The following is a 26,199-nucleotide window of genomic DNA, read 5'->3' on the forward strand; positions in this document are numbered from 1 at the left end:
CTTTAGTTGGGTTAGCAATTTGATGTTCTGTGAACTAAAATACCATTTCTTAGGGCAAAATTTTGGGTATCCAAATGCTCTATGACAGCAAAATGAGAGCCTAATGTAAATATTCATTGACATGCACAAGTGTTATTTAGTGGCAGTGAAATACTTGGCAAGCTGCAGATTCTTGGTTTATGCTCTGTTAATGCCTCTCTTCAACCACTTCTCAGCTTTGAAGAAAGGTTCTCCCTCTGTTACACATTCACAAGAACGCAGTAGAAAATACACTGGTATAAAACCTCTAAGTGGATTTTCAACTCAGCCACGGACCGTATTGCTTGGCCTTTCACATCATTCAAGCGTCTTCGGATGTTTTCTCAGAATATTCTCTCTTGAACACTCTTCTGGCGGGCTCTCCAAGTGTGTGTATCCTGGTAATGCACAGTTTGTCCTTACCTATTTCACAGAAGTTACAGCTCAGATCAGCCGTCACGCAATAGGCAGCATTTGGAAGCTATTGTGGTTGCGTAAAGAAGTTGCACGTATTTGTGACCTAGAGTGAAAATGTTTGTCCTCTAACACAACAAAGGGACTAGAAACAAGGAGTGCTTTCCCAGGAGCTGGATTTTTTTTTTTATAGTATACAGATCACAATGTATAGAGCAAATTATGAGGGGGAAGAGGTTAATTTTTTTTTTCTTTTATTACAATAGATCATGAAATTATTTTAGATACCTTTATTTTAATGTGGTCTGAATGCATAATTTTTGACAAAGCATTATTTGAAGTTTGATCCACTATTTTTTCATATTTTCTGACCATAGTATATACACTTTACAAAACTATATGTAAACATAGTATCTATAGCTGCAGTACATAAAACATCTGCAATTACATGAAAGAAGGCACATAAAGATTTTAATTTTACAAATAAAAAGATACACCACAGTTGATAAGAACATTGTGAATTGTTTTAAATGCTTTCTTTCAAAGTCATATTTTTCTCATTGCATACAGAGACCACGTAATCCAGTGCTGTGTTCCTCTGTTAGACCATCTCCCCAGATGTTAAGAGAAATTGGTGACAAACAGGATATTTTTCATTATCTTTGGGAAAGTTGATATTTTTATTTCATTTTTTTTTGGAAAAAAATATGCTGAATTTCTAAATGTGTATGCAAATGCATGTCAAGTATTTTTGTGAACTGCTTAAGTTACTAGCTTACTTTCAGTACATGCTGAATCTAAATACTTTGATACTGCAGTTTTTTCTAGTCAGTCACTTAGGATGCATCTAAAATAAAATTGAGATATTAAAAATAAGATCCAAAAGATAGAAATATAAACAAGTATCTTGATGTGGTTCTTATTCCCTTTCAGGGAAAGGAACTACATACATTCAAACATACTTGTTTACCAAGTACTCTTTGTGTCTTTGGGCACTTCATCTTGCACAACTCCTTAGCTGATTAAAACTTCATTACATTGTACTAATAGCAATATACTCATCTGTTCAAAATATATATATATATTTTCAAAGCATTCTATGAGTGGTCAGGTACAGCTCATTTTTCAAATCGCAAAGTAGTCGTGCCTTTTATTTTAATAATACGTGATCCAAAATTGATTTAAAAAAAAACGTCATAGCGATGTCTACACTCTTAATTCCAACCTTCAGCACCTGTGTGTGGATGTACTTACAAGGGTACAATTTAAAAGACGGGAAATTGGATAGGTTTTCTTTGAGCTTTGCAAGGGTTTTGTGTTTGGTTGGTTTTAATCAATAGAATAAATCAGAGAAGTTATATTCAAGAGATCGGTTCGTTCTTAATGACTCCAAACAGAATGTGAATCATTGTAGGTCAGTGAGTTGACTTGAAAAAATCAAATAGTTTAAATTCACGTTTATACAGATTTACGCTACACATTTGATCAAAAATATACTGTGTAATATTCAATGAAATTAAATACACAAAATAAAGGTAGACACTATACAAATCCTCTATAAAAGCTTTTTTCCCTCCTTATAAGGCAGTTAGCAGTCTGCTTTATAACCATGGGAGATGAATAATATACCTTTGGTTTTTTGACCATTTCACTATTAAATCTACAGTACATCTAAAACATTTCTGGATGAGATGTTTCACATGAAACACTGCATTGTGTACACCAAAATATAATATATGGCTTTTACTGTTACTCATCGCTTTCATACTCCTCTTCTTCGTCACCTATCGGGTAGGCCTGGATGTTGTTCTGGGTGTACATTTTTGTTTTAACGGGGCAGTTGTGATCCATGAGTATTGCCTACAAGAGAAGAGAGCGTGAACATTACCGCATCCAGCTAATGCACAGCTGCGGCCTGCACACAGCTCGACCGCAGCCATCCACAGATTTCAGGATTCACTGGATTTCTGTGAAAGCAGAACCAATCTGATTTCTATCAGAGTGTTTGTAGGTCAATACCCTACCACATACTCCTCAAGATATCACCACTGGTAGATGGGGTCACCATCATTAGAAGCGAGAGGGGCGGGCCAGAGGCCTGCTGCCTCAGCTGCTGAGGCCGGGGACAGCCACCACATTTCCCCACCATTTCACCCTTCTGGATCAATTTTTCCTAGGACAACCCAGCTCTATACTCAGAGCAGTTGTGTAGCGTTTCATGTTGTAGGGATTTAGTTTAGCTGTTAATTAATTACCCAAAGAGTAAAACACAGGAAACCCTGGCCATGACAGGCTCCCTGCTGCTATCACGGCAGCCAGCACTGCACCTCATGTAGCTGTAAACCACACACAATTTAAGGCTGTAGTGATGAACAACGTGCAGGAGCACAGGCTGACAGTCTGATACTGGCCCTTAGCCTACAAAAGGCAGCAAACTGAGCTTGTTTTTCTCACTTCAGGATGCATGCAGCTCAGCTGGATGGCACCACATGAGATTAAAGCCAGCCCCGAGCACTCCTGGAGCCACAGTGTGTTTTGCCTCATCCTGGGACTCCCTCTGCTCTTTAATCTTTCCTATCCCACGCTCTCATTTTACAAAGCCCTCTGGACTGCCGAGCACAAGCAGCAGCTGAGTGCGGTGCTTTAGCAAGCAGCTCAGTGCGGGGGGGATGAGGGGAGCTCAGAGAGGGACAGAAGGCTCTGTTTGTGCATGAACGCTTCAGTACAGATTTCAGATTTCAGCCTTGGAGGTGGCTCAAATGAGCTGGAGGCACAAACCAACTGAAAAGTAAACTTTCTGTCCCGATTTGTACCAAGAATGCTGTTTTATCAGGTGGAAATACCCGGTAACAGATGCAGTAATTTAAAAATCTTTAGGTCCAGCATGGTTCATTGAATTTATGACCTCTGCCTCCTCTCTGCAAAACAGTTGAACTGGTATCTGTGGCTGTCCTTGATCCTTGATGGCAATAACCATTACATTTCCAAATTTCAAGCAATAGTACCAAAACCTTATGCCTGTGAATCATCTTTTCTCATGGCTGTGCAGACAACCACCACATGCTCTTACATTGCTTCACCCGCAAGCCTACCCCTGCCTTTTCAAAGGACTTTCCGCCAAGCACCTGCACATGGCAGTGCCTCCTGCTCAGCTGTGGGAAGCTGACAATAAACTTCATCTCTGTGCAAACAACAGTAGCTCTTTTGGTTTCTGTTCTTTCTGTTCCATAACCTTAGTGTTTAAAAAAAATAAATAAAAAGTCATTGCAGTGTGCAAAGGTCATACTGAGGGATTAGCTGGAATCTCTGGGATTCTGCAGTACAAATATGGGTGACACCGAAGGTCTCTGTCCTCATATACATTACATTTCAGCAAGATCCATTTTTCCAGCTTCTCTTTTATGAATACCAGTACAAACCATGCACAGCTCATGCACTAGGTTCTGTCGTTGCCTTTCAGAGCTTTGTTACTGCATAGTAAGACAATGGCCATGCAAAATTACATTTTCTTTCCTTAAACAACTTGCCACTGTATTTTGGGTGCAAGCCAACCTTGTTCAGCATGAGCAAGGACAGAGTGCTGGGGCCTGGACTTACACATGGTGAGTGGTGTTGCAGCAAAGCATTGTGCTTGTACTCGGGACTTTCCCAGCCCAGGGAAAATCTTCCTACTAAATGCACTGCCATGCAACTCCTTCTGGAGCATGCTGCCAGGCAGAGGAAACCCTGTCAACACAGCACAAGGTACCCTCCGGGAGTAACAGGACTTCAGAACCAGATCAGTATAACAGGGACAGCAAACCTTGGAACAGCAGCACGGGGGACATGTAACTAAAAAATTTCCTTTATACATATCGGGCAGAAAATGAGGTGGGGGTTATAACAAAGGTGATGCAAGACAGTGAAATAAACTGTACTGGTCCCGTTTTTGGAAAGTTAGAGGCAAAGATGTAGAAATAAGTTATCATTCATTTCACTGAAAGAAAAAAAGCAAAGAAGATGTCACGCTTACCATTTTCTCTTCTTTGGCAGGTGGACTTCGAAGGAAAAAGCACAGAGGAGCAAAGAGGATATCCACGATCCCTATAATTGTCATGAGCCATGGAAATCCAATTGCCTTTGCAATGGCACCACCAGCAGAGGGACCTTTTATAAATAAAACCCTTTTCCTGAATACCATAAAATTTGCAGCATTCACTTTCACTTTGAACAGTAATTTTACATGCAAAACTCCCACTTTACAAACAGATTTAGGGAATACAAGCATACACAGGTAATGAAAACAGAAACCTTCTCTGGCTCCAGACCCTGCATTCACTGCAGAAATCAGAGATGTGCTGAGGGTCTGTGGTGTGTCTGTACCAGACACTCAAGGGAAAGGGGACAATGGGGCAGTTAATGGGGGAGTTATTTCCCTCCCAGACACATAGGAGCACAGCCACGCTGGCAGTCCCAGGTGTTGCAAGGTCTTTTTCCTAGGGATATCCTATCTCTGATCAGTGCTTTCCTGCCTCAAGCCTCTTAACAGCTATTCAGACATGCATAGCACCATGGCAGAGGAGGGGAACTGATGACAAACAGCTCCCTGCATTCTTTCCCTCTGCTTCTGGCTTCCTGAAAAAAAAAAAAAAAAAGCAAGAAAAAAAAAAAAAAAAAGCAAGGAAAAAAAAAAAAAAGCAAGGAAAAAAAAAAAAAAAAAAAAAACAACCCCAGCTCAAAAAGCCTGCAAATGCCACGGGGATTCATGTCTAGCAGCACAGCACATTTCTCTTTACTGTCAAGTGCATTTTAGGCAGGAAGATGGAAGACTTACCTATCGCAAAGCCCATGCAAAAGGCAACATCAGCTATGGCATACACGCTGCCATACACTGACACATGGCGCAGATCCACAAGGTAGCCCATGATGGGCATCATGGAGGAGTCCACCATTCCTGGTCATGAAGAAGGGGAACAGAGTTCAGAAAAAATGTCCTTTTTTTTAAATTTTATTTAACATCTCAGCCAACTATATGCTACAATGGTATGCAACAGCAACTAAAAGGGTGATTATTCTTAAATATGCAAAAGTTTGTGTTAAAAGAGCCTGTATTGTGTCTGAGGTAGCATATGGATGAATATAGATGTGCACATGGTACTTGCTGAAGGATAAGAGAGACACAAGCTTAGAGCACATCAGCTCCAGCACTGCCCCGTCGTCCTCCTGGCTCTACCTGCCAGTCCAGGCCACAGCTCAGACCTCACTACTGTCAAGCCAGGATAGCAACAAAGCTTGTTTGCTGTGTAACTTCACACAAAACCATTTTTACATAAACAACAGACTGAAAAAGTCATTGTGATTTTTCTCACCGATGGCAAATCCAACTCCAAAATTGGGTGCTATGAGCCCATAAATGTTCTTAGCAAATGGCACCTATGAACGAAATTTCAGGTAGTTAATTAGGTTGCACTAATGAGATTAGTTTTCTTTTTCTAAGAGAAATTCCCAGAGTAGTTAGAGCATGCTTTCTACAGCTGTGCAGCTGGCGTTTGACACATCTTCTGGCCTACTGCAGCAGACAGCTGTGCCACTGCACCACTGACACCCTCTCTCTCACGAGCAAGAGTAAGCTGCTGAGTGACAGCAGCTTACAGAATGATCCCCCCCCCCCCCTTCTTTGGGAGCCACACTTCCTTCAAAATAATTGAACCACTGAGATTTTGAAGTGCTCAGATAGGGGATCTGGAACCCATTAGCTACACATTGTTTAATAACATATCTGTAAGGCAGAAGCTCCAGTGAAATCTCATGATAAAGCACATGTTCAAAGATGAACACGGGAATATTTAGGTGGTGTGACAGATACATCTTCTACTTACACATAAAATGCTTACTCCCACGATTAGCATCCCGAGTAAAGCGCAGAGCCACCTACCAAAGAAGAAACATCAGTCAGACTTCAGTGCCTGCAAGGTATTCAAGGTGATTTGGGATGGTTCAAAGCCATGTCTGAAGTGCAGAGGAGCACAACCAAAGGAGCAACGTGTTCCAAAAATGATTTTCCTACTACAAAGAAAATTTTAATAACTTCCACCATCAACAAACTGCCCTGAGAAACACTGCAAATGATACAAGAACACACTGGAAGATTATTAATATTTTTAAATTAAGCATACCTTCCCATTTTGTGCGCAAGTATCCCAAAAAGATTAGTCCCGATAAGATAAGAGATACTAGCCGGAAGAAAAGCAACGCCTGAAAAATATGAATGAGATGATTTATCAGCAATGACTTCAGCGAGGTGTTAGAAGAAACTAATAAATTCCAGACGATGCAATTTTGGTCTGAACACATCTAATGGAGGCTTTGTGCATAGCCCAGAGAATCAAATATCCGGTTTCTTACATCCTTTTCCTGAAATCTCAGGACATCATCTATGAAATGCAGGAGCAATATGACGCCTTTGAACAGAGCTTTCCAGCATCAGCTGCAAGGCCTGGCATGGGAGAGGAGATGCAAAGAGGAAAAAAAATTAAAATAAAAAAAAAATCGAACTGCAGTAAACTTTGGGGTAGTTCAAGAAAGATCATTTTTCCCCTTCACGCTTATTTCTGGGTTGCATGGCTGGCATATGGAGCATGTGTTGGGTACCCCGTGGCCAGGCGCCCCTGTACTACAGGTGGGCTTGTAATGCCATGATGCCCGATCACCACTGCCAGCCAGGAGGTGGCCTTGTACGAAAGATTTCTGTGAGACAGGGGCACAGGTGGTGGCTCAGTGTTGTAGGGTTGATGTCTCTTGGAACTAAGTAAGGCACTGCATCTTTCTGGTGTTCCTGTTCAATTTTGCATCTTCCCGAGTAAATCTGGGAAACCTGACAAAAGTGGGAGAGTCTGGCAACTTAACACATGCCACAGCAAGCCTTCCATTTGGTCATTTTTAAATCAGATAATTCAGATTTAGAGAGCGGCCATGACATTATGGTACACAATCAAACAATTTCCTCTAAGTGTATGTGCTCCTCATCTCTCACCAAGGCAACACAGATTTTCTCATTTCCTGCTTATCCATCCTCCTTCCTTTATCTCTCTGATATTCATAAGAAAAATCGAGAGGTAATTTTTAGCACAGCAATATCCTGTGATTAAAATCCTTGTGGGTCACAATGGCAATGCTGCCGAAACCTTTTCACCTGTGCAACCGCAGCTACTTCAGTATGGCTTGGAGCAGACTTTTTATATGAAATGGCCATTTACAGCAGAGCTCGAAAACTAAGAAAAATACTGCAAAAGCTTGGTCAATAAGGCTTGCATGTTGGTGTGGTACAGTCGCAGTGGTAAGCTGTGCTTCTACTGAAGCAGAACTGTGATTTTCTAAATAAGCTTTATGCAAAGTAACATTAATTGATCAAAGTCAGAGCCCTTTGTACCTTCTTCTGATCACTCTTCAAACAACTGGATCTCAAAACTGCATAAGATAATCATTTGCTTAAAACCCTGCAGTTCAGATATAATTTAAGAGGCTTAAAAACTTTAATTAATGCTGTCAAATCAGACAAAGTGTAATGGACTCAATTACTTATATCATTAAGGGGTAAAATTAGTCTTAATTTAAAATGGATATTTTCCTTCTAGGAACCTCTGTTCAAATAGGAGATTTGTAAATCTCATTTCTGTTACACCAGTATACTCTAGTGGGGGAGGCAGATAAGCCATCTTTGTTTTTCTTTGTGAGGCTTAAAATATCTAGGTCTGTGTGTTAATTTTGCTATGTAATGGGCTAGCAATCATTACCACTTTCAACAGTACAGTAATACATTAAGGACTGCCACCTATGGCCACCCAAGATCTGAGTCTGCATTCATTAGAAACAGGGTTTGTATTTTCTCTGTGGTGTAGGGACACCTGTATTAGTATTCTCTAGGGATATTAGTCTGATGAACATTATTTTCAACAAGGATTTTTCTTTTGTTTTCAAATGCTATATATTGATACTAGAAAATGTTCCTCGTGTCCTGTTTCTCTCTGGTGGCTACGTTCTAAGAAAAGTCCATGCTTTTCCTACCATTGCCATCTGCAGCCCTGGAAGCAGTCCATGCTGATGTGTGCATGCTGGATGCAGCACACACTGCACCCAACGCAGATTTCCTGCTCCCAGCAGTTCACACTAGGCACTGAGGAGGGATTCCCTCTGGGAAAAACCCTAAACCAAATGATTTTTGAAAATTTTTGTCAATTGATTCTTTGAGAGTCAAATCTTTGTGCTTTTCTAGAGTGCCACAAAGGCTTTACAACATATATTTACAAGCAGAACCTGAAATGTGCTCATGTCTAGAGTGCTGGGCCAGCAATTGAGTTGCGTTGTGCCCTGTTCAGTGATAAGTCTCCAACGCGGCAGCATTGCTGCAAGGGATGAAAAAAAAAAAAAAGAAAAAAAAAAAGACTACCTTTAAAGTGTCTAAGGAGAGCATTATTAACAGGACCAGAACAGAGACATCCCTCAAACAAAATATAGCAGACCCAAGTAATGTTCTGTACTTTACCAAGTTGCCATTTTTTGGAACACATGGTCTCCATCATCCAGATGGGTAAAGCTGGTTCAAGCATAGCGATAGCCATGTTTGCAAAGCAGATTGAACCTTGGAGAAAGAAGGGGGGGGGGGGGGGGGGGGGGGAAGTAAAAAATTATTTATCACAGAATCACACAGAATTTCTAGGTTGGAAGAGACCTCAAGATCATCGAGTCCAACCTCTAACCTAACGCTAGCAGTCCCCACTAAACCATATCCCTAAGCTCTATGAACAAAAACCTGTGCAAAGAATCAATGCTTTTATTAAAAAAAAAAAAAAAAAAAAAAAAAAAAGTGCTTTTTAAAGACCTATTTGTCATGTATCAAATGCTGATTAATGTTAAATAGAACAGAGTGTAAAGTCACTGAAGACTAACTTTCTGTATGTTTCAATTCTCCCAGAAATTCTGCAATAAATGTTAAGCTATTTTCATAATGTGAAGGGGGGCAGCAAAGTCTACAGCGAGCCTGATGACATTTAGAGAGTTCGTGATGTCTGACCGTGTACAAACGACAAGCTAAATCCACCCTCCTTTGGTCTTTATCTCCAGTCTCCTGGGGCAAAACCTGAACCTGTTGTGTAAGAGGCATGGCTCCAACCCGTTGTGAATGAGGAAGATGAGCCGTGGAGGTTGGGATCCTAAAAATACCACCTGACAGCCAGAGGGATGCCTACCCCCTGCAAGAGGGAGCTTTGTGTACAGGCCCCGCAGCCGGCAGCCACTAAGCCATGCCACAAAGCATCAGCTTGGCTGAGCTTGCCCACCCATATGAATTTCAAATGCTTCCAAATCTCTTTTGAATCTCTGGACCTTTGGTCATTTACACGCAAAGAACAGAAGTGCTGACTCAATCCTGCCTGCCGGCTGCTCTCTGCCCGCGTAGGGTTTTGCTTCCTGCTCCACTGCCCGCAGATTGAGCTCTGGTGGTGGGGTCCAGGCCCTCTGCCCTCTCTCAGGAGTGGGCTGCAGCCTTAGTGTGGGGATTGCTAGACCCCACAGTGCTTTTTTTTGAGTTGGGAGGCCTTCCCCACTTCATCCAAAGGGCCTGAAGCAGCCACAGGGTAACAGAACCTGTCCCTGCTGCCAGCCCCTCACAGAAGTGACAAAGGTACCTGGACCTTTAGGATGTACTGCAAGACAAAGGTGAGAGCCTGAGCTGGTACTCTGCAAACTCAGGGCACAGTTTAATAAACACCATGCTACCTCAGTAAAACTTCCCCAAAACAAGGTAATTTTTTTCCTCTGCTTTATCTGGAGCTGAGCTCTCTTTAGAGGTGTGTATCTCAGGAGCAGAAATCCTACATTGTTTCTTGCTTAAAATAGATTAAATGTCCTGCATTGGCCAGAAGATGTGAAATTGCAGCCTTCCAGCTGGATCCCACCTCCAGGGCTGGGAACTCCCTAGCTTTCTGACAGAACACCATGGAGATCACCGGTATTTCTCTGTGAAAAACCCAGTACCCAGCAAAAAGCTGCCACGAGTTTTCTCAAGAGCCCACGTGCTAGTGACAATAACCGTCTCAGATCTGCTTTTTGGGTCTGGTAACTCAAACTAGCCCATCTCTCAGCCCAACCTGGGTGACCACAGCACCTCACTGCAGCATCGCTGCAGGGCTCAGGAGATCAGTGTGGCACTGAGTGAAGCCAAGTCCCCTCTGTCACCAGCCCAGGGGCAGCAGGTGCTGCCGAGGGAAGAGCTGGGCTAGGATGAGGGGGCTGTGTGCTTCAGTTTGGGACAGCTGGTGCTGAAGAGTGACGTGGTGCCACAGGTAGGGGAATCGGTCAGGAAGCTCTTGTGCTTTGGAAATGCAAACAATTATGACTCAAGGGTATGACGCACACTTAGGAGATTGAATTTATGCCACAAAATTCGTGTACCTAAATTGAGAGTGCAAAAAGCACTTAAACTGGTAGTCCATTTGCAGCACCCCTTAAATTTCCCTGTTTTTTACTTGTGGTTAGCAATTAACCCACTAGAGAATTAATCCCATGCCTTGAATTTTGTCATTGTTTAACAATTTTTTAAAATTTAATTTTAAAATTAAAATTAATTTTAAAGAGTTGTTAAATGAATGCTTAGAAGGCATTCAGAACTTCTGTCCTCCCTGAGCAGTGCAAATCCATGAGACTTTCAACCTTCCCAAATCGCTGTATCTGAACAAAACCCTCACTGGGGTGAGGAACAGCAAATGACACTTTCAAAACTCTTTTTGCTGCATAAAACAACAGCTTCAGAACTGAAGCAATGAACATTTAAGGCTGAGGGGGCTGAGGTTAGAGAACATGGGCATCATCCATTCTGCCAAGCACTGGGCAGTCTCTCTCCTGGGATGCAGGGACAGTGGATACTGAACCAAACTCATGTGCAACCCACGGGAGGGACCCTCGGCAGGAACTTTCATCTTTCCTGGACGCCGATGCCTGGTGGGAGGTGGACAAGTCACCACGTGCAGTTGGAGAGAGCAGGAGGGAAGGGAGCAGAGAGGGTCTCTGTGCTTCTGTCCCTCCGTACAGCCATACAGTCTTCCTTCCTGGGATAAAAGGTGAGATCCATGGGTCTTGCTACCTTTTCTCTTACGTGGTTAAGACTAAACTTGGCATGAGCAGCTCAGGCAAGCAAAGTATCCCTTGAAATAAACACCCCGACATATTTTGTGGTTTAAAACAAGCTCTATCAGATTATACCCTGACAGGGATTGCACTATTCCCAAGACATCTACTTGTAGGAGAGATGAACCTCACCTTGCAGCACCTGCTCTTAACCACTGTAAGAGGCCAGGTACTGGATCAGATGAAAAGTGGATTTGAGCTCTTAAGAAAGTTCCCATCTGTGCAGCTCGTTTCCCTCACATATTCTTGTCCAATAGCAAAGTCTTTAAATGCTCCAAGAATGTTTTAAGCAAAAGTCTCTGTATAACTTCAGTCACAGCTTGACCAAGTGTCCTGTCACAGAGCTAAGGTAGTGATAATGCCCTGAGATCACCAAGACCCGAGCACCCCAAAAATGCTTGTAGGCATTGCTTTGTCAGACAAGCAGGTTAGGATTAAGGGACAAAGCAGTAAAAATCATGATCTGCTTCCAGGTATTTTACAGACATTTAAAAGGGTCAGGCTTAATTACAGCCCTCTTCAGAGCAAACCAACAAAACATGACGCAAAAGGCAAACTTCCCTCAAGGCACAAGACAAACAGTACATGTAATACCAAACGCCACTCACCATCTGACCCAGACCTTTTCTGAAACACAACCCATGCTCTAGAGACCCTCACTCCCTCCTCAGATGGAAGAAAACTTCTGAGTTATTTCTTCTGTCTGCCCAGGATGTGCTGGTGGTTCCTTCCTCCACATCTCTGCCCTATTCAGTTGTCTCATGGGCATTTTCATGGCCACATCTCAGCACAGTGCACAATTCCTTGTTTTAGCAAGGATCCGCAGCTCATTAGTGCCCTCTCAGCTAGGCAGACACCTACATTTCCAGCTTCCAGCCTACTGTGTTTCTACTGGTACCTCCATCCAGAGTTACTGATGGATTACTTTGTTCTTTGTGCTTCATGTAAATGAAAACAGCAAATGACATTATTGCTAGGCCAGACTAGCTCGAGGCTTTCCAGGATGCCAGGAATAATGCCAAGAGTTGATTTAAATAAAAAAATAAAAAAGGATCTGGTACCTGCTGCAATGATGATATATGGGTCCTTCAAAAGTGTCAGTAACGGTGTCCCCTTCTGACTCTAGGAAACAAATGAAAAGTTGGGATTAGGAAAGGCAAAGCATCAGGTGTTGCCTAGAGTGCTTTACTGCAATACTCACTTCTGCCTGTGCTCTGGACGGCTGCAGAACAAATAATTGAACAGCTGTGGAAAGAAATCAATACTGTAAGGTTTCTTCAAGAAGGGGTCGGGACACAGGCACACGAAATGGGTGTGCTACATGGCAATACTGATTCTCCATGTGCACTGACCTCCGTCTAGCAAAGCCAGCGCTGCCAGCACAAGGAACGGCGAGCTCTTCCCCACAAACTCATACATGACGCTTCCAAAAGGTGGGCCCACTGAGGGGGAGGAATGAAGGAAAAGCTGTGAAACCGCGTTTCTGACCCCAAACAAATGTCCTCTGCAAGCGTTTGGGCACCCTGCGTTGGCACGCAGGGACCACATAGTTTAATTTAAAACAAAACAAAACAAAAAAAGACAAATGAACAACAGCAACAAAAACAACAACAAAACAACAACAACAAAAAAAGATGAATAAAACCAACAGAAAAGCTCATTGATCTCTGTGATTATGAAAACCATAACACCCCAAAACACTCTTCCATTTAAACAAAACCCAAGCACCTCAGAGATTATCATCTGATGTGTATCTGCATAAGTAATATGCTTCTGCGTAACAAACGATTCTTAACATGCACCGTGCATCTAATCTGGAGATGGCACAGTAACATTGCATCCAAGGAGATCCTGACGCTGTTTTCACAGACCACAAGGAGGTGCTTTGGGCGGTTTCCGATGGTGGCAGAGCCCCAATCTCACTGACCTAATACTCCCATAGCAAGTCCTCCCAGTGCGATCCCCATTGCGTTGCCTCTCTCTTCATCGTCTGTGTATACACTGGCAAGCATACCCATCCCTAAAATACAAACAGAGTAGAACAAAGGACAAAATTAGGCAGCTGTGTCCCACAATGTATTAGATAGAGGTGACAGCAGGTATCTGTATGTAAGTATATACCTACACGCATATACATGTATATCTATATTTATACACATATATAGGTGCACATACATATATATGTGTGTGTTTAAGTCCCCTCCACGTGCAATTTGCCTTGAAGCAGAAGGGAGTTTGGCACACATAAATGGTCTCAATGCCATGTTCTATTACACCCTATTACTCAGGTAGTTTAATGATGCCCTGATTTTCTGGATTCTCTGTCCCTGCCTTTGTCACACAGTGTTTAGAAGCTGCTTTTCAGCCAGTTGAAACAAAGCCCTCGACGAGTATTCTCCATCTTCTATTTGTGCTCTGGATGCTTGACACGAAGGTTGGTGATGGCCGACAGCTACAACCCCGGTCACTGCAGGCTGTGCTCTGAGCATAAAGTATCATGCCCAGCTGATTGCTTTCAAAATGAGTATTTCAAGTTCAGCACCCAAAATTAAAGGACGCTTTTGACCTTTATCTTCATGTTCCCCATTTCTGCATTCGATGATGAGCCATCATTTCACAAAATGAAACACGAAGCCTCTTTCATTTGCTTTTGTGGAGCACTCAGACACAGTAGTGGTAAATGCTACAGAAGAGTCCTCATAGAAATTATTAATTCTGTTTTCAAATCAAGGACTCAGTATATAAGGTCCCCAGCTAGACAGCGAGCCAGAAAGAGAACACACAGCCCTGCATGACTGATCACTATGTAAATACAGACCATCATGTGTACTGAAAGTTAAGGTAACAGAGGTCCTGTGTGGATGAACACACTCACTGAAAGTCGTGGCAGACTTCAAACTGGTTGAAAAGCAACTTAGAGAACAATATCAGAATTCACAGCAAATTTACATGGATTACTTGCACAGCCGCAGGGGGGATACTACACCCACTACTACAGTACTGCAGCTCTGAGGGCAAGTCATGGCTGAGCACGAACATGCAGGTATTGGAAATGAGGTGGACTGTTGGACTCATGAAGTGACTGTTTCCCTCCCATTGGCACTTGTCTGGGGTCTGAGCTTCTTCTGAGGGCTGGGTCTGGCCTTGGTGCAGTGCAAGAAGAGCTGGGGGAGTCCAGACTACTTGAAAAAGAGCAATGGGCATGAGCAAAGGTCAAGTGACCGTCAGCAAGGGACAGCTGCAGGTCTTTGGATTTAAAGCTAGAGAGGGGAAGCTGATGTGCGATGTGATGTGGTCTTGATATTAAAAAAAAAAAAAAAAAAAAAAAGCCACAAAGATAAAGAAAAGAAACTGTAGAAACTGTTCGTCATGTTCTCTCAACTATGAGAACCAGAAATGGATATGAATGACAGGAAGGAGGCTTTAGATGAGAGATCAGAAAAGGACTTCCTAACATTAAATGTAGTTAAGCACAAAGCTCAATGCTGAGGGCATTTCTGGAGGCTTTTGAGAGCACATCTGTCAAGTACGCATGAGGAATTACAGATCCTGCCTTCAGGAAAGGGGTGGACAAGGGAGACTCTTGGCCTTTTCTGCTCTGTTTTGTAGGCTGTCTGGGGAAAAATACGTGCTCATCAAAGAACCCTATCTCAAGGTACACCCCTGAACTGGGACTGAGATAAAGCTGAACAAAAATTTTGATCCTGGCATGTCTTAACTTTGGAAAGCTTGACTTGTAAGCTTAATTAGTCTGGGGGCTGAGGATCTCCATTGAATATCTCCACCTGCCCCAAGGCTGCAGCACAATCCCTGCAGTGGGGATCTGGGTGGAATCCAACTCTCAAATGTTTGTTATGTTCCTATGAGAAGTACGTGAGCCCTGTTTATTGACCAGTCCCATTTGGGAGGGGGGATTTTTCCTGAGGAAGCCAAGAGACATGCTCTGGACACAAAGCTCTATTCACCTCCCCTTTCAAGGCAAATTTATATTCCTGCTGCCATCATGAACAAAATATAATTTCTCTGGACTCAGTCTCAGAGGTCATTGAATAATTTGGAGTGAAAATCCATACTCCATTTCACTTGTTCATTTAAAAATAAAAATAAAAATCTTATATTGGATATCTAGCACAGGCAATCTGAGTCCAAACTGGCAGGCAGAATAACAAGCCACAGAAAACAGCATTTTATAACAGAAATTTCAGAAACAGGCAGCGGTACTATCCCTGTGATAATAAGTACCAACATAAGTTCATGGTGACCTTTAAAAGGGCTAAAAATGAATTTAAAATCTTGAAGGCACACATGCAGAAACCCCAGGGAGAGAGCACATCATCTAGTGCTCTACCTTCCTGCAGCCCACATATCAAGTTATTCTGAAAAGATACTTGCTTGTGAGCTACTGCATAGGAAAGAGGCAGAAAAAAAATAATGAAATGGATTTAATTGAATAATTTTGTGTTAATTATTGAAACCACAGACAAAATACAATTAAGAAATGACTGTTACTGAAAAAGACAGAATTGGTGATCTGTATTTTACTCTATCATATGCTCTCTTACCTGCCACTGAAGAACAAGAGGAGCCCACTCCTTGGAGGGACCTTGCAATAAACAGTAATGTGTAGCTTCCTGAGAAGGCAAACACTATGGAAAAGACAGAGGTAAATTTTTAAAATTAGGTTAACTCTAACTAGGTTAAAAAGTTAGATTTCTTTAAATGATCACAAAAAGAAAAAAAAAAAAAAAAAAAACAAACAACAAACACCTTTCTGCAATTCAGTCAGGTGTTTACAGTGACTTGTGCCACTTTCAATGCTAACAGCATTATTCTCTCTTATTGCATTTGGATGTGTCAGTGTTGAATTGTTCTTAGGTGTCTGAGCCTTCTGGTAACACAGAATGCAAGCGCCCAAGCAGTTTTAACTAATTACTTGGGATTTGATTACATCCTGCTCTGATTCAGCTGCACACGGAGGCGTATTAAGACCTTTTTTTCCAGCCTTGTTCCCCCCATGGCTGCACTTTGGGCTGCCCAGGCTGAAGCTCCAGGCATTCACAAAGATAGGATTTAACACATGCACAGGCTCACACCAGCATTTCTTCCAGTAAGTGAACGGGTGGAGAGGTCTTACAGAGGTGTTCCCAGCTCTGCACTGGATGCTGTGTGGCACAGCTGACCATGAATTAGACTTACTACTGTTATAACCACACTAAGTAACATTTGTTCCAAAAATCTGGAGTTGTCAGAGACTCTACCAACAGATAATCTTATCCATCATTTCAGTCCCCTTGCTGTCAGAAATATTTTCCTAATATTTAATTTAAATTTTCTTTAATACTTCCTTAAGGTTGCTATTCCATTTCTTACATGCAGTGGACATGGAAAACTCTTAATTCCCTTCCATTTTTTGTCATAAACTCTGATAAATCTTACACCTGCCTTCTGAAGCAACCCCAGTTTTTTAATCATTCCCCACAGGCTTCTAACAATGCTTGATGTTCTCCTTTGTCCTCTTTCCATCTGGGCCACGTCTTTAAGTGCCATGCAAAACTGAACATAGACCAGAAGCTAAGGCCTTATTAACACCATTTAGGGTGGGCAAATTGTCTCAGCTGACTTGCAGGCTATGCTCCTGTTTGCACTCCTCTGCATCAATTCCTCTACATCAACAAGAATTCCTAAGGATCATTATTATAGATCATTTATTTAAAAGTTGCATCTGAACAATACTAAGTAAGAAGTGGCCACTTACTGATCGTTGACACAAACATGATGCAGAAGCCAGCAAACAATGGAATCTGGTAGCCTATTCTGGAAAAAAAAAATAAAATAAAATCACATTTGCAGGATTGTTTCACTGATATTTTGAGTTACATTTAATTGCATGAGGTTTTGGGTTTTTGTTGTTGTTGTTGTTTTGTTTGTTTGTTTGGTTGGTTGGTTGGTTGTTTTTTTATGCACATGCACAAAAGATGCAAAAACCCAACCTGTGGTTTCTTTGCAGGTTTTGAAGTATTTATAGTGGACAACATGATCAAATTGTTCCATGTTACAAATGCCTTCTCATTTGGTGCAGCACACTTTTCATCTGAAATCCCTGGAAGAAGTCCTTCCTTCATTAGAATTTGATTGTCCTGTTCTCGTTCCACCATAATTGTTCTCAGTAAAACCCCTCTGGTTCTCTATGGGGCTGCCAAGAATATGAGAATGGAAGATTCATCTAAGCATGCTGAGCTTTGAAATATTCCAGTAATGTTTCAAGAATCGTCTGTTTCCACCCTCATGAGACAATGACTGAAATGAGACATGGTCAAACCAATGGATTTTTTTCTGGGAAAATTTGTCATCAGCTTCACTGGGAGTTCTGCTTCAACTACAAGTACTGAAAGTGTCCCAAAGTGTCTGAGAGTAATATTTTTTGCTTTTCCACAGTGTTAGGATTAAGTATGGAGCTGATCAAAGCTTTCTTCATCAAAACTCAAAAGTACAAAAACATCAGAAATAGCCTGGAGGTATGCCCGGCTGCTATGAGCATTTTCAAATTTCCAGGAAATAAATTATTTTCTGTCTGGAAAGCAAATGCATTTTTAGGCAGCTAAATTTGAAATTTCAACAAAGACCTCACAATATGCTGCTTTTCATGTCATTAAAACTCTGCCTTGGAATCAAAAGTACTACCCAGGTAGCTCTGCAGACAGTCTGTGTGGTCACCGTATCTTATTCACAGCTTCCTTTTCCCTAAAATTCTGTATCTCAAATGTATTTGCAAAGACATTTTTTTAATGGCCAAATTCTTCAACAGTGAAGATATTCAAAGGAATAGTAATTGACTTTAATTCCCAGTGACTTGACAGTACTGGGCTTTTATATTGGGGGTACTAGTTTAAGTAGGTCAATCAAATAATGGAAGAGTCTACAATGGCCCTTCTTATTTTTGGTAATAGTAGTCTTAAGACAGGTAAAACAACATAATTTTTCTGAGCTTTGTTTATTTGTCAGTGTAATTTTTATACAAGTAAGGACCACAGATAATAGTAAAGTCTTTGAAGCACAAGGCTGTTCATTATTGGTGTCTAACATTTGTTGGAGTTTTGAGAATGGAAGAAATCTAGCATGCACTTTTTCACAAGCCTTAGAAATTTCTAATGAAGAGCACGGGGAAGAATTTTGCCATTAAAAATATGACAAAAACATAGTGCACTGAGTTTTCTACTTGAAATCTGCAAGTAGGTGCTACAAAAATGCAGCAGAGGAAACGTTACTCTTGTGGTTACTTAACTGGACTGGTTAACAGCAAACAGCAACCTCAATTCCTCTTCTTCTGTGGGCTTACGATAATCACTTTAATCTCTCAAAACCTTGATACCTGACCATTAAAAGAATACTACTATACTTTTTTTTTTTTTTTTTTTGTCTGTTTAATTTAAAGAGGATGATTTTTCTAGGCTTGTCTCTTCTATCATTGTGTGTACATGGTAAGTATTATACAGAGGGACACTAATCTCCACTGATGTCTCTGCGTATGCAAGGACATAAAAAAGAATCACCTCCTATTGCCATCCCCTTGCCTGCCCTTCCCAGTGGGCTCACGTAGAAAAGGCCACAGTGAGTTTGATCACAATTGCTTTGATTTTGATTTTTTGAATTACAGAAAGCACTGATATAAATACAGATAAATAACCCCTGCATGCACGGCTACTGCTGTTGGTGAGTGATATTATCTGGCTCTGTGGTAATGTGAATGCAGAAGTTGAATGTGTCTATTCCTTCTCCCATTGGAATGGGGGGTTTTGTCTGTGAAAGCCATCCCAGAGGTGTCTAGGATGGACATGGTGGGAGTAGAAGTCTGATTGCAGTAAAGAAATCAAGTAATTCTTTGATTTGCCATGGGGACCATGAGACAGCAATTCACAGCTCCTACAAGTACACTGCATTAAGACTCAGTTTGCTTTGGTCTTAGCTTTTGCAGTCATGCATATTATTCCTCCTTTATCTTGGACAAACAGAGTCACACCAAGGTGTGAAGCACCACATAGCAGAGAGTCATGGAGGCAGAACTCATTCTTGCTCTCACCCTGCAGCAGACCATGACGTCTTATTGCACATGCTGAGGTCTGACACATGCCTTTCCCACCCAGAGAATCATCTCAGAACCAGTCTCTGTGTGGGCAGAGCTAGTCCTTACACCCAAAATCTATATTGCTCGTGGTCCACCATATAAAGCGATGTGAAGGTAGAGCCAGGAGAGGACGTGCATTTGTGCTGAGCTAAGCAAGTATTTATAGTCCTCTGAAATGGTCAAAGTTGCCTGGAACTCCCCCCACAGTTTAGAGATGATGTGCTACCGTGCACAGGGTTGCTGAGCCCTTGGAAGTCATGGTTGTTCTTGCTCTGAGGCCATTCTTATCCAAATCCAGCTGACAACTAGAAGTGTAGATTGTCTTTTCCTGCACAATCTTAGCAAACCCTGCCTCCTCCTAAAATAGCAGTGCTAATTACTTGGCAGTTGTGCCACCACAAATGTCTAATCTGCAGCTGCAGTTCTGGGCTGTCCAACAGACATGAGAAAGCACAGACTGGGAGTTTTTACTGATCGGAAAAATTACAATATATAACAAATGATCACAAAAAGGGGAGGCACTACCTGTAACAGCCAGCTGTTCAGAGACTCTGTCCCCAGTCCTGGGCTGTTCCCGTTCTTGCCATGTGAAACCTGTGCATATGCAGTTTCTAATTTGAATGGAGCACAACATGCTGTGCTCCATCACAGTTATCTCTACGTTTTTCCTGTCTTGTCTCTTCCTTTTTCTTGCTATCACACCTTAACAAGTCATTTTCTTGGGCACTCCTCACAAAACACTACAAGAGAAGCAGAAGCAACCAGAGGGTCCAGCATGTTTCAGGGAGGCTACATATAGCTGAAAGTGCTTCCTACAAGTGTTTCCGACTCCCAAAAAAAGCCAGTCATCAGTTGAAGGAGGGAGAGGAAAGGCTGTCAGTGACAGAGAAAGCCTGAGTTACCCCATTTCAGGGTCATGCTGACCCCAGACTGCAGAACTGTTTGGAAGTGGATTACACTCACTAATAATGTTACACTGCAATGAGACGACCAATTGATGGGTCCTGTGCAGCAGTAAAATAAAGGTTACACTGACCAGGTTAGCAGCTGTGGATGATTAGAGCCTAATTGCCTATCCATTACAGGATTGCAATCTACTGACTTTAACCCTGTTACAGTACAGCTACAGCAATACCAACATGAGCACCGCTCGCTCAGCCTGCCCTGGCTGGCATTTTGGCCATCTTCAGCCCCAGTGGAGATGTATGACAAGAGGAATATTTTCCTCCAGGTCATGACCCAGCGAACCTCTGAACATGTAGGAAGGAAGAGAAGAAGGCTCAGGGGCAGTGATGGCAGTTTGTTTTCTGGGATTTTCACTAGAACTTAGCACAAAGGGAAATGGTGGTGTTCCATCAGCTGACAGCTCACAATGATGGGTTTGGGTCTTCTTAGGTGTTCTTTGAAAGGAGATGGGCTTTAAATAAGACACCTTTTAGCATAGCTTGCTTCTTGAAACTAATTTTGAAATTTATTTTTAAAATTTTTCAGCTCCAGAAGTTATAGAAAAAGTGGGAAAAAAAAAAAAAAAAAGCCTACAAGGTTTTCGGAAGACCTAAACTCAGTAATTACTGGCACAGCCTTGTGGCACAGACTTGCCACTTATTGGCAATATGAGTGGAACAGTCTGTTGCATCCTATACAATCTCAAGCACTTAAAGACATTGCTTCTTTAAGACAAGTAACTCCATGCTTGTTTAACAATCTGAGTTGTGATACTTTGCTGAAATTTTGCAGAAGCAGTAACAGCAATAATAATTATCATTAAACAGCTTATCAGTGGTAGAGTCATTATAATGATGACTCAAACGTCTTCTGTTTCATTTATACTAATCATTTTTCACACTTCCTTTTAACTGCACATATACATTGTTCTTAGGAAATATCAATTTTAGTTGCGTTTGTTCTTTTTTTGTTTTGTTTTGCCAGTGGCTTCTACAGTTAATTGATAAATATGTGAACTGATATTTCCCACTAAACATTTCTCAGAAGAAAGGCAGACACTGCTCCGAGACACAAACAGTGCATGAAAGAAAACCAGCAATCCTTAAATCTAATTTAGGGCCACTTGGCCATGAAGACACTCATTTCTGCCTGGATGGGAGGACGGCGTGCCACACGGGGCCATGTGTTCTCCTTGATTCTCCTTTTCCCACTCGTTGGGAAACCACTGGTAACATGTGGTGCCTTACTTCTTTTTCCCTGGTTTGACAGTTTGTGGAAATGATGATAAGAACAGCAGAATAAGGAGAAAAGTAAGATAGGAGATAAGGCAATGATACAGACAATTATTGGTAAAACCTAGAATAGCTAAAGAACTGTTATGGAAATATGATTTGACTTCATGCTGCTTTGCCTGTGGATGTGCCTAACAAAGCAATATAGGAAATCTGGGTAACAAAAATCTGTTTTCCTCCTTAAATTGCAACAATATTTGTGTAAAAGTGATTTTGTAAGGGCAAACTTTCAGAGCAGTGATACACGGGAGGAGATAAGGTGAAATAAAACAGAAATGAAGCTGTCTATCTAATGTAAAACTTTTGTGTCTATATCAGTTCCACAGATTTAATACAGGTTTTGAATTCATAACATTGGGGGTCCAACCACTGCTCATCCCTCCACTGGAAACTCCTCTGTCAGACTGAAATTAAACAGTGTGTATATGAGCTGTAAAATCCAAGAAAGGTGCTTTTAGTTCAAAACCTGAAATATCCAGCCTTAAAGAGTATCAGTTAGTTTGGTTATTGACACCTGTGGTAAGCACTGACTGCCTAAACAGAAGTGTTTTACAAGACAGGAAACAGAAAAATTTCCTCTGCTTATAATTTTCTGAAAGGAAAATGTTTTCTTTGTAAAAATAGATTAATAAGAAATATGAGAGTTGGTGACCTAAGTACAATTTGGAGCTTATTTCCTACAGAGATTGATCTCACACTCCGTTTAGAAGGGCTGCAGCTTGTTCTGTGGGGAACAATTACACAGAACACTAACAATAAAATCAAATTAATTATTAACACCAAAAATTTAAATGATATTATAAATACTTTTTAATTTCTGCGTAAACGTAATTAGTGCTTGAATTTGGTTTTGTTTGTTTATTTGTTTGCTGTTGTTGTAAGCGATTTATTTTGGTGCATGCATCTCCTATGCTGCTCAGGAGGATTTTTTGTAATGTCCTACCCAAACACATTCTGCTCAATACATCAAACGTACACATGGACTCAGAGAGGACAATTTGACAGTCAGAGCAGATCATGCACAGATGTAAATCTGAGCTGTTGAACTCAGAGATAAACGTGGCACCAGCAGGGTTTGTCAGACCTGCTCCCTTTCTGTGGAAGCCCATGAGAACCTCCCACTTGGCCTTACCTCGGGACATTCAGAATTGCTGTGCACTAAAGCACACCAAGAGCTGCAGGTCTGCAAGAGCTGGGGAGAGATCTGAGCACTGCCTACACCTTCAACATCATTTTTGCCTAATACAGGTGTAATAGATGTGTCACCAAGTCACAGAGCTTGATCCTTGTAACTACTGAGCCGTAGCATCTTTTAGCCCTGTAGCCGTAGCCCTGTAGCTGTAGCATCTTTTAGCCATAGCATCTTAGCCCTGTGTAACTGTATTGAAGAAATTTCAACACCACCTCAGTAAAAGTTTCTATAAAAGCCTGAGGACTCAGGAGCTGGAGAAAAAGAGAAGTGTACAACACTGTCAAGTGGCTTGTGTGCTTACTGATTTATTTCGGAAAGGATGCGGTCATTCAGAAGATGTGTTCATCAAATGTGTTTCGCTAAGATACTCTTCCAGATAAAGTGAGAAGGCCAGGAAAACAGGGCCACAACAGAGACAGAAGTACTTTGAAATCCCTACCCAGACTAAACCATGAACACAAATCCTAACTGCATAACATACCTGTTTGTCAGTGGCCCTATGAAGGGGTTAGTGATCAGCTGCACGGTTGCCTTTGAAGCAAACAACAGCCCAACTTGAACGTTTTCGTTCAGCAGGTCCTTGTCCTCCTTAGGGCAATCAGATGGAGGAGCAGTCACGTTCACTGTCATTTGTTCTGTCGGGGTGTGGGGCAGCTCTCTGGGGCCTGGCTGAGCAGACGCATTCCCAGTAACCATCGTCAAGTTGTCATAGTAGGAGAAGATACTCTGAAAATTGTCCATCGTTGCTGAAACTACGTTAGGTTTAGTAGTCTGGACTTCTGATGCATTTTTCTCATGTTTGATGCTGTAAAGGTAACTGGGAATTATTGGCACTGGAAAAACAAATAGAAAATATTAGCATCTTACCGTAAGGTTACGTACAAATGGAATCACCAAATTTTCTTGTTTGCTTTGTCATTGATTGGGAAGTACAAGGCTTCCTTACTGATAACATCAGTAAGGATTTTAAAAGACTGAAACACAGAACTTAAATAGTACAATTTAAAACATGGTTCTTTTACATTAGTCTTTATTTTTTTGCCAGTTTTTGTAATTATATTTTTTTCTATACAGAGATAACTCAGAAAGAAAAATATGAGAAGTATCAAAACCCATGTCTGAACAGACTGTTGCACATGACTGCATAAATCCCTTTATTAGATTGTGAAAACGTGAATAATGAGAAAAGCACTGAAACTAGCATTAAGCCAAAATAGTAAAAAGTAATAAAACATGTTAACAAAACAAGCCACAAAAAATGAGTAATCAGAATTGATGTATTGCTGTTTACATATTTCACTATTTCTTTAAAATTTACATTGAAAACAGCACCTAGAAGGGACGTGCTTTATAAGCTTTAGTTCATAGCTGCAATTTAATTGTATTAACGTGTATCTCAGAAACTAGCATATCCACGCTGGTTGGAACAGATGTAAGATTCATTCTACTGGGAAGCATCAGTGACAGAACCAGCAGAGTCGCCTGGCCTCCCTTCTGACACAGCCCCATCTTTCAGTGAGTCTGCAGACCAAAATACTTTTAAGGGCTTCTAGCACACATCTTATAGAAAAAATAGGGAAACATTAACAACTTTATAAGAAAGGATGTTCATTTAAAAAATACAAAACTGACTTGGTAAAAGTATTCATGGAGTTTTTGTTAAAGGCATCAGCTTTAAGCTGAACCCCCCCCGGGAGCTGAGGCTGGCAGGGCAGCACTGCACAGGGTGGGCTCCACGCTCCATGAGCAGTGTGTGGGCACAAGCCAGGAGTTTCTCTGATCCCTTGGACAAAATAGATATGAAAAGGAGCCTTTTGACATGGGGACTTAAAGAACTACCAGCAAAAAATGTTCCAGGACTTGATTTGAGTTAATTCCTAACTCACGACACCATGTCACTTGAAGCCAGTAAAAGTCACACCTTCAACTTTGATCAAAACTCTGATTATTTTATTAAACCATCTCCTAGAAGCAATTTTCTTAAAACCCATGTAGATAGTTTTCTTATTAATCTACCATTTGACGAGCAGCGTGGGGGAGAGGAGAACTATCGCAAGGAAACAGGCATCTCCAGCGTTATCTAGCCTGGTGTTTCAGTTGCATGACCGCAGGAGGAAAAAAGATGATGAGCTAAAAATATCAGTGTCGTCATTCTGAGGAGTTTTAGTGGCTTTCAGTGGGAAAATAAATAAATTATGAAGGTGGTTTTATGCAATTCCTTATCCTGCAAGTGACAGAGAAACAAAGTGAGACTTTGCTGGTTGTGCCGGTGCCCGCAGTACCTGGGGCACCCAAAGTGTTTGAAAACCTTTGGTTTGCGAGCATCACTCGCGCACCCAAGCAGCACATCTGTCACCGGCGATTACTGCTGGCATAAATCGGGGGGGAGAGAAACCAACGAAAAACACAGCCACGAACCAGAAACCGACCCACCCCCGAGCCACCGACGGCGAAGCGCGCAGCCCCACCGCCAGACCCGGTCGCCTACCGACCACGGTGAGCAGCATGTTGTCCAGGAGCAGGGCGATGAAGACGATGAGGAGGATGAGCCTCCGGGAGCTCCGGCCCTCCCGCAGCCAGCGGATGATGCTGGCCTCGCCCCGGGCCATGCCGCCCGGCCCCGCCGCCGCCACCGCCGCCGCCGCCGCTGCCTCTGCCGCTGGCCGCGGCCTCGCGGAGGCCCCCGGGGGCCGCCCCGGGCCAGGGGCTGAGGCCGGAGCCCCCTCCTCGCCCTGCCCCGGCCCGCCCCGGCTCGCAGGACCCCGGCCAGCAGCCCGCTGCCAGCCGGCTGGGCAGGAGGAGGAGGAGGAGGAGGAGGGGTTGGAGGAAGGAGGAGGAGGAGGGAGGAGGGCGACGACGACGAAGAGGAGGAGGAGGAGGAGGAGGAGGCGGGGCACAGAGACCCCTCTGGGTGTCCCTTCCCAACCTGAGCGATCCGCAGCGCTCAGCCGCCCTGCCCGGAGCGCCGGGCTCCGTGCCCAGCCCGCTCCCCTTGAGCCTTTCCCCAGCACCACGGGCTGGCAGGGGAGGCTGCTGGGCAAAGATTCACGGCGGCT

General features: G+C 42.3%; 1 protein-coding gene across 1 annotated transcript; it reads right to left on the reverse strand.

Moving 5' to 3' along the window:
- Positions 1 to 667: 667 nt before the first annotated feature.
- On the reverse strand, positions 668 to 25,856 carry SLC18A2 (solute carrier family 18 member A2). Its single transcript, XM_082765475.1, has 15 exons — positions 25,632 to 25,856; positions 23,625 to 23,976; positions 17,348 to 17,406; positions 16,155 to 16,238; positions 13,520 to 13,612; positions 12,945 to 13,034; positions 12,794 to 12,837; positions 12,654 to 12,714; positions 8,954 to 9,049; positions 6,588 to 6,666; positions 6,291 to 6,342; positions 5,781 to 5,844; positions 5,246 to 5,365; positions 4,445 to 4,578; positions 668 to 2,292 (listed from the first exon to the last, which is right to left on the reverse strand). Exons 1-15 carry the CDS (start codon positions 25,750 to 25,752, stop codon positions 2,182 to 2,184), a joined length of 1,560 nt encoding a protein of 519 aa, XP_082621601.1. The 5' UTR covers positions 25,753 to 25,856; the 3' UTR covers positions 668 to 2,181.
- Between the last annotated feature and the right edge of the window lie 343 nt (positions 25,857 to 26,199).

Source organism: Aythya marila (assembly GCF_965140915.1).
Source record: "Aythya marila genome assembly, chromosome: 7".
In the NCBI taxonomy this organism is placed as follows: Eukaryota; Metazoa; Chordata; class Aves; order Anseriformes; family Anatidae; genus Aythya; species Aythya marila.

Coding starts and splice junctions, on each gene's coding strand:
- SLC18A2 (XM_082765475.1), bottom strand. CDS start 25,752: ATGGCCCGGGGCGAGGCCAGCATCATCCGCTGGCTGCGGGAGGGCCGG. Junction 23,977..25,631: donor CATGCTGCTCACCGTGGTCG/GTAGGCGACCGG, acceptor TTGTTTTTCCAG/TGCCAATAATTCCCAGTTAC. Junction 16,239..17,347: donor CATGTTTGTGTCAACGATCA/GTAAGTGGCCAC, acceptor TCTTTTCCATAG/TGTTTGCCTTCTCAGGAAGC.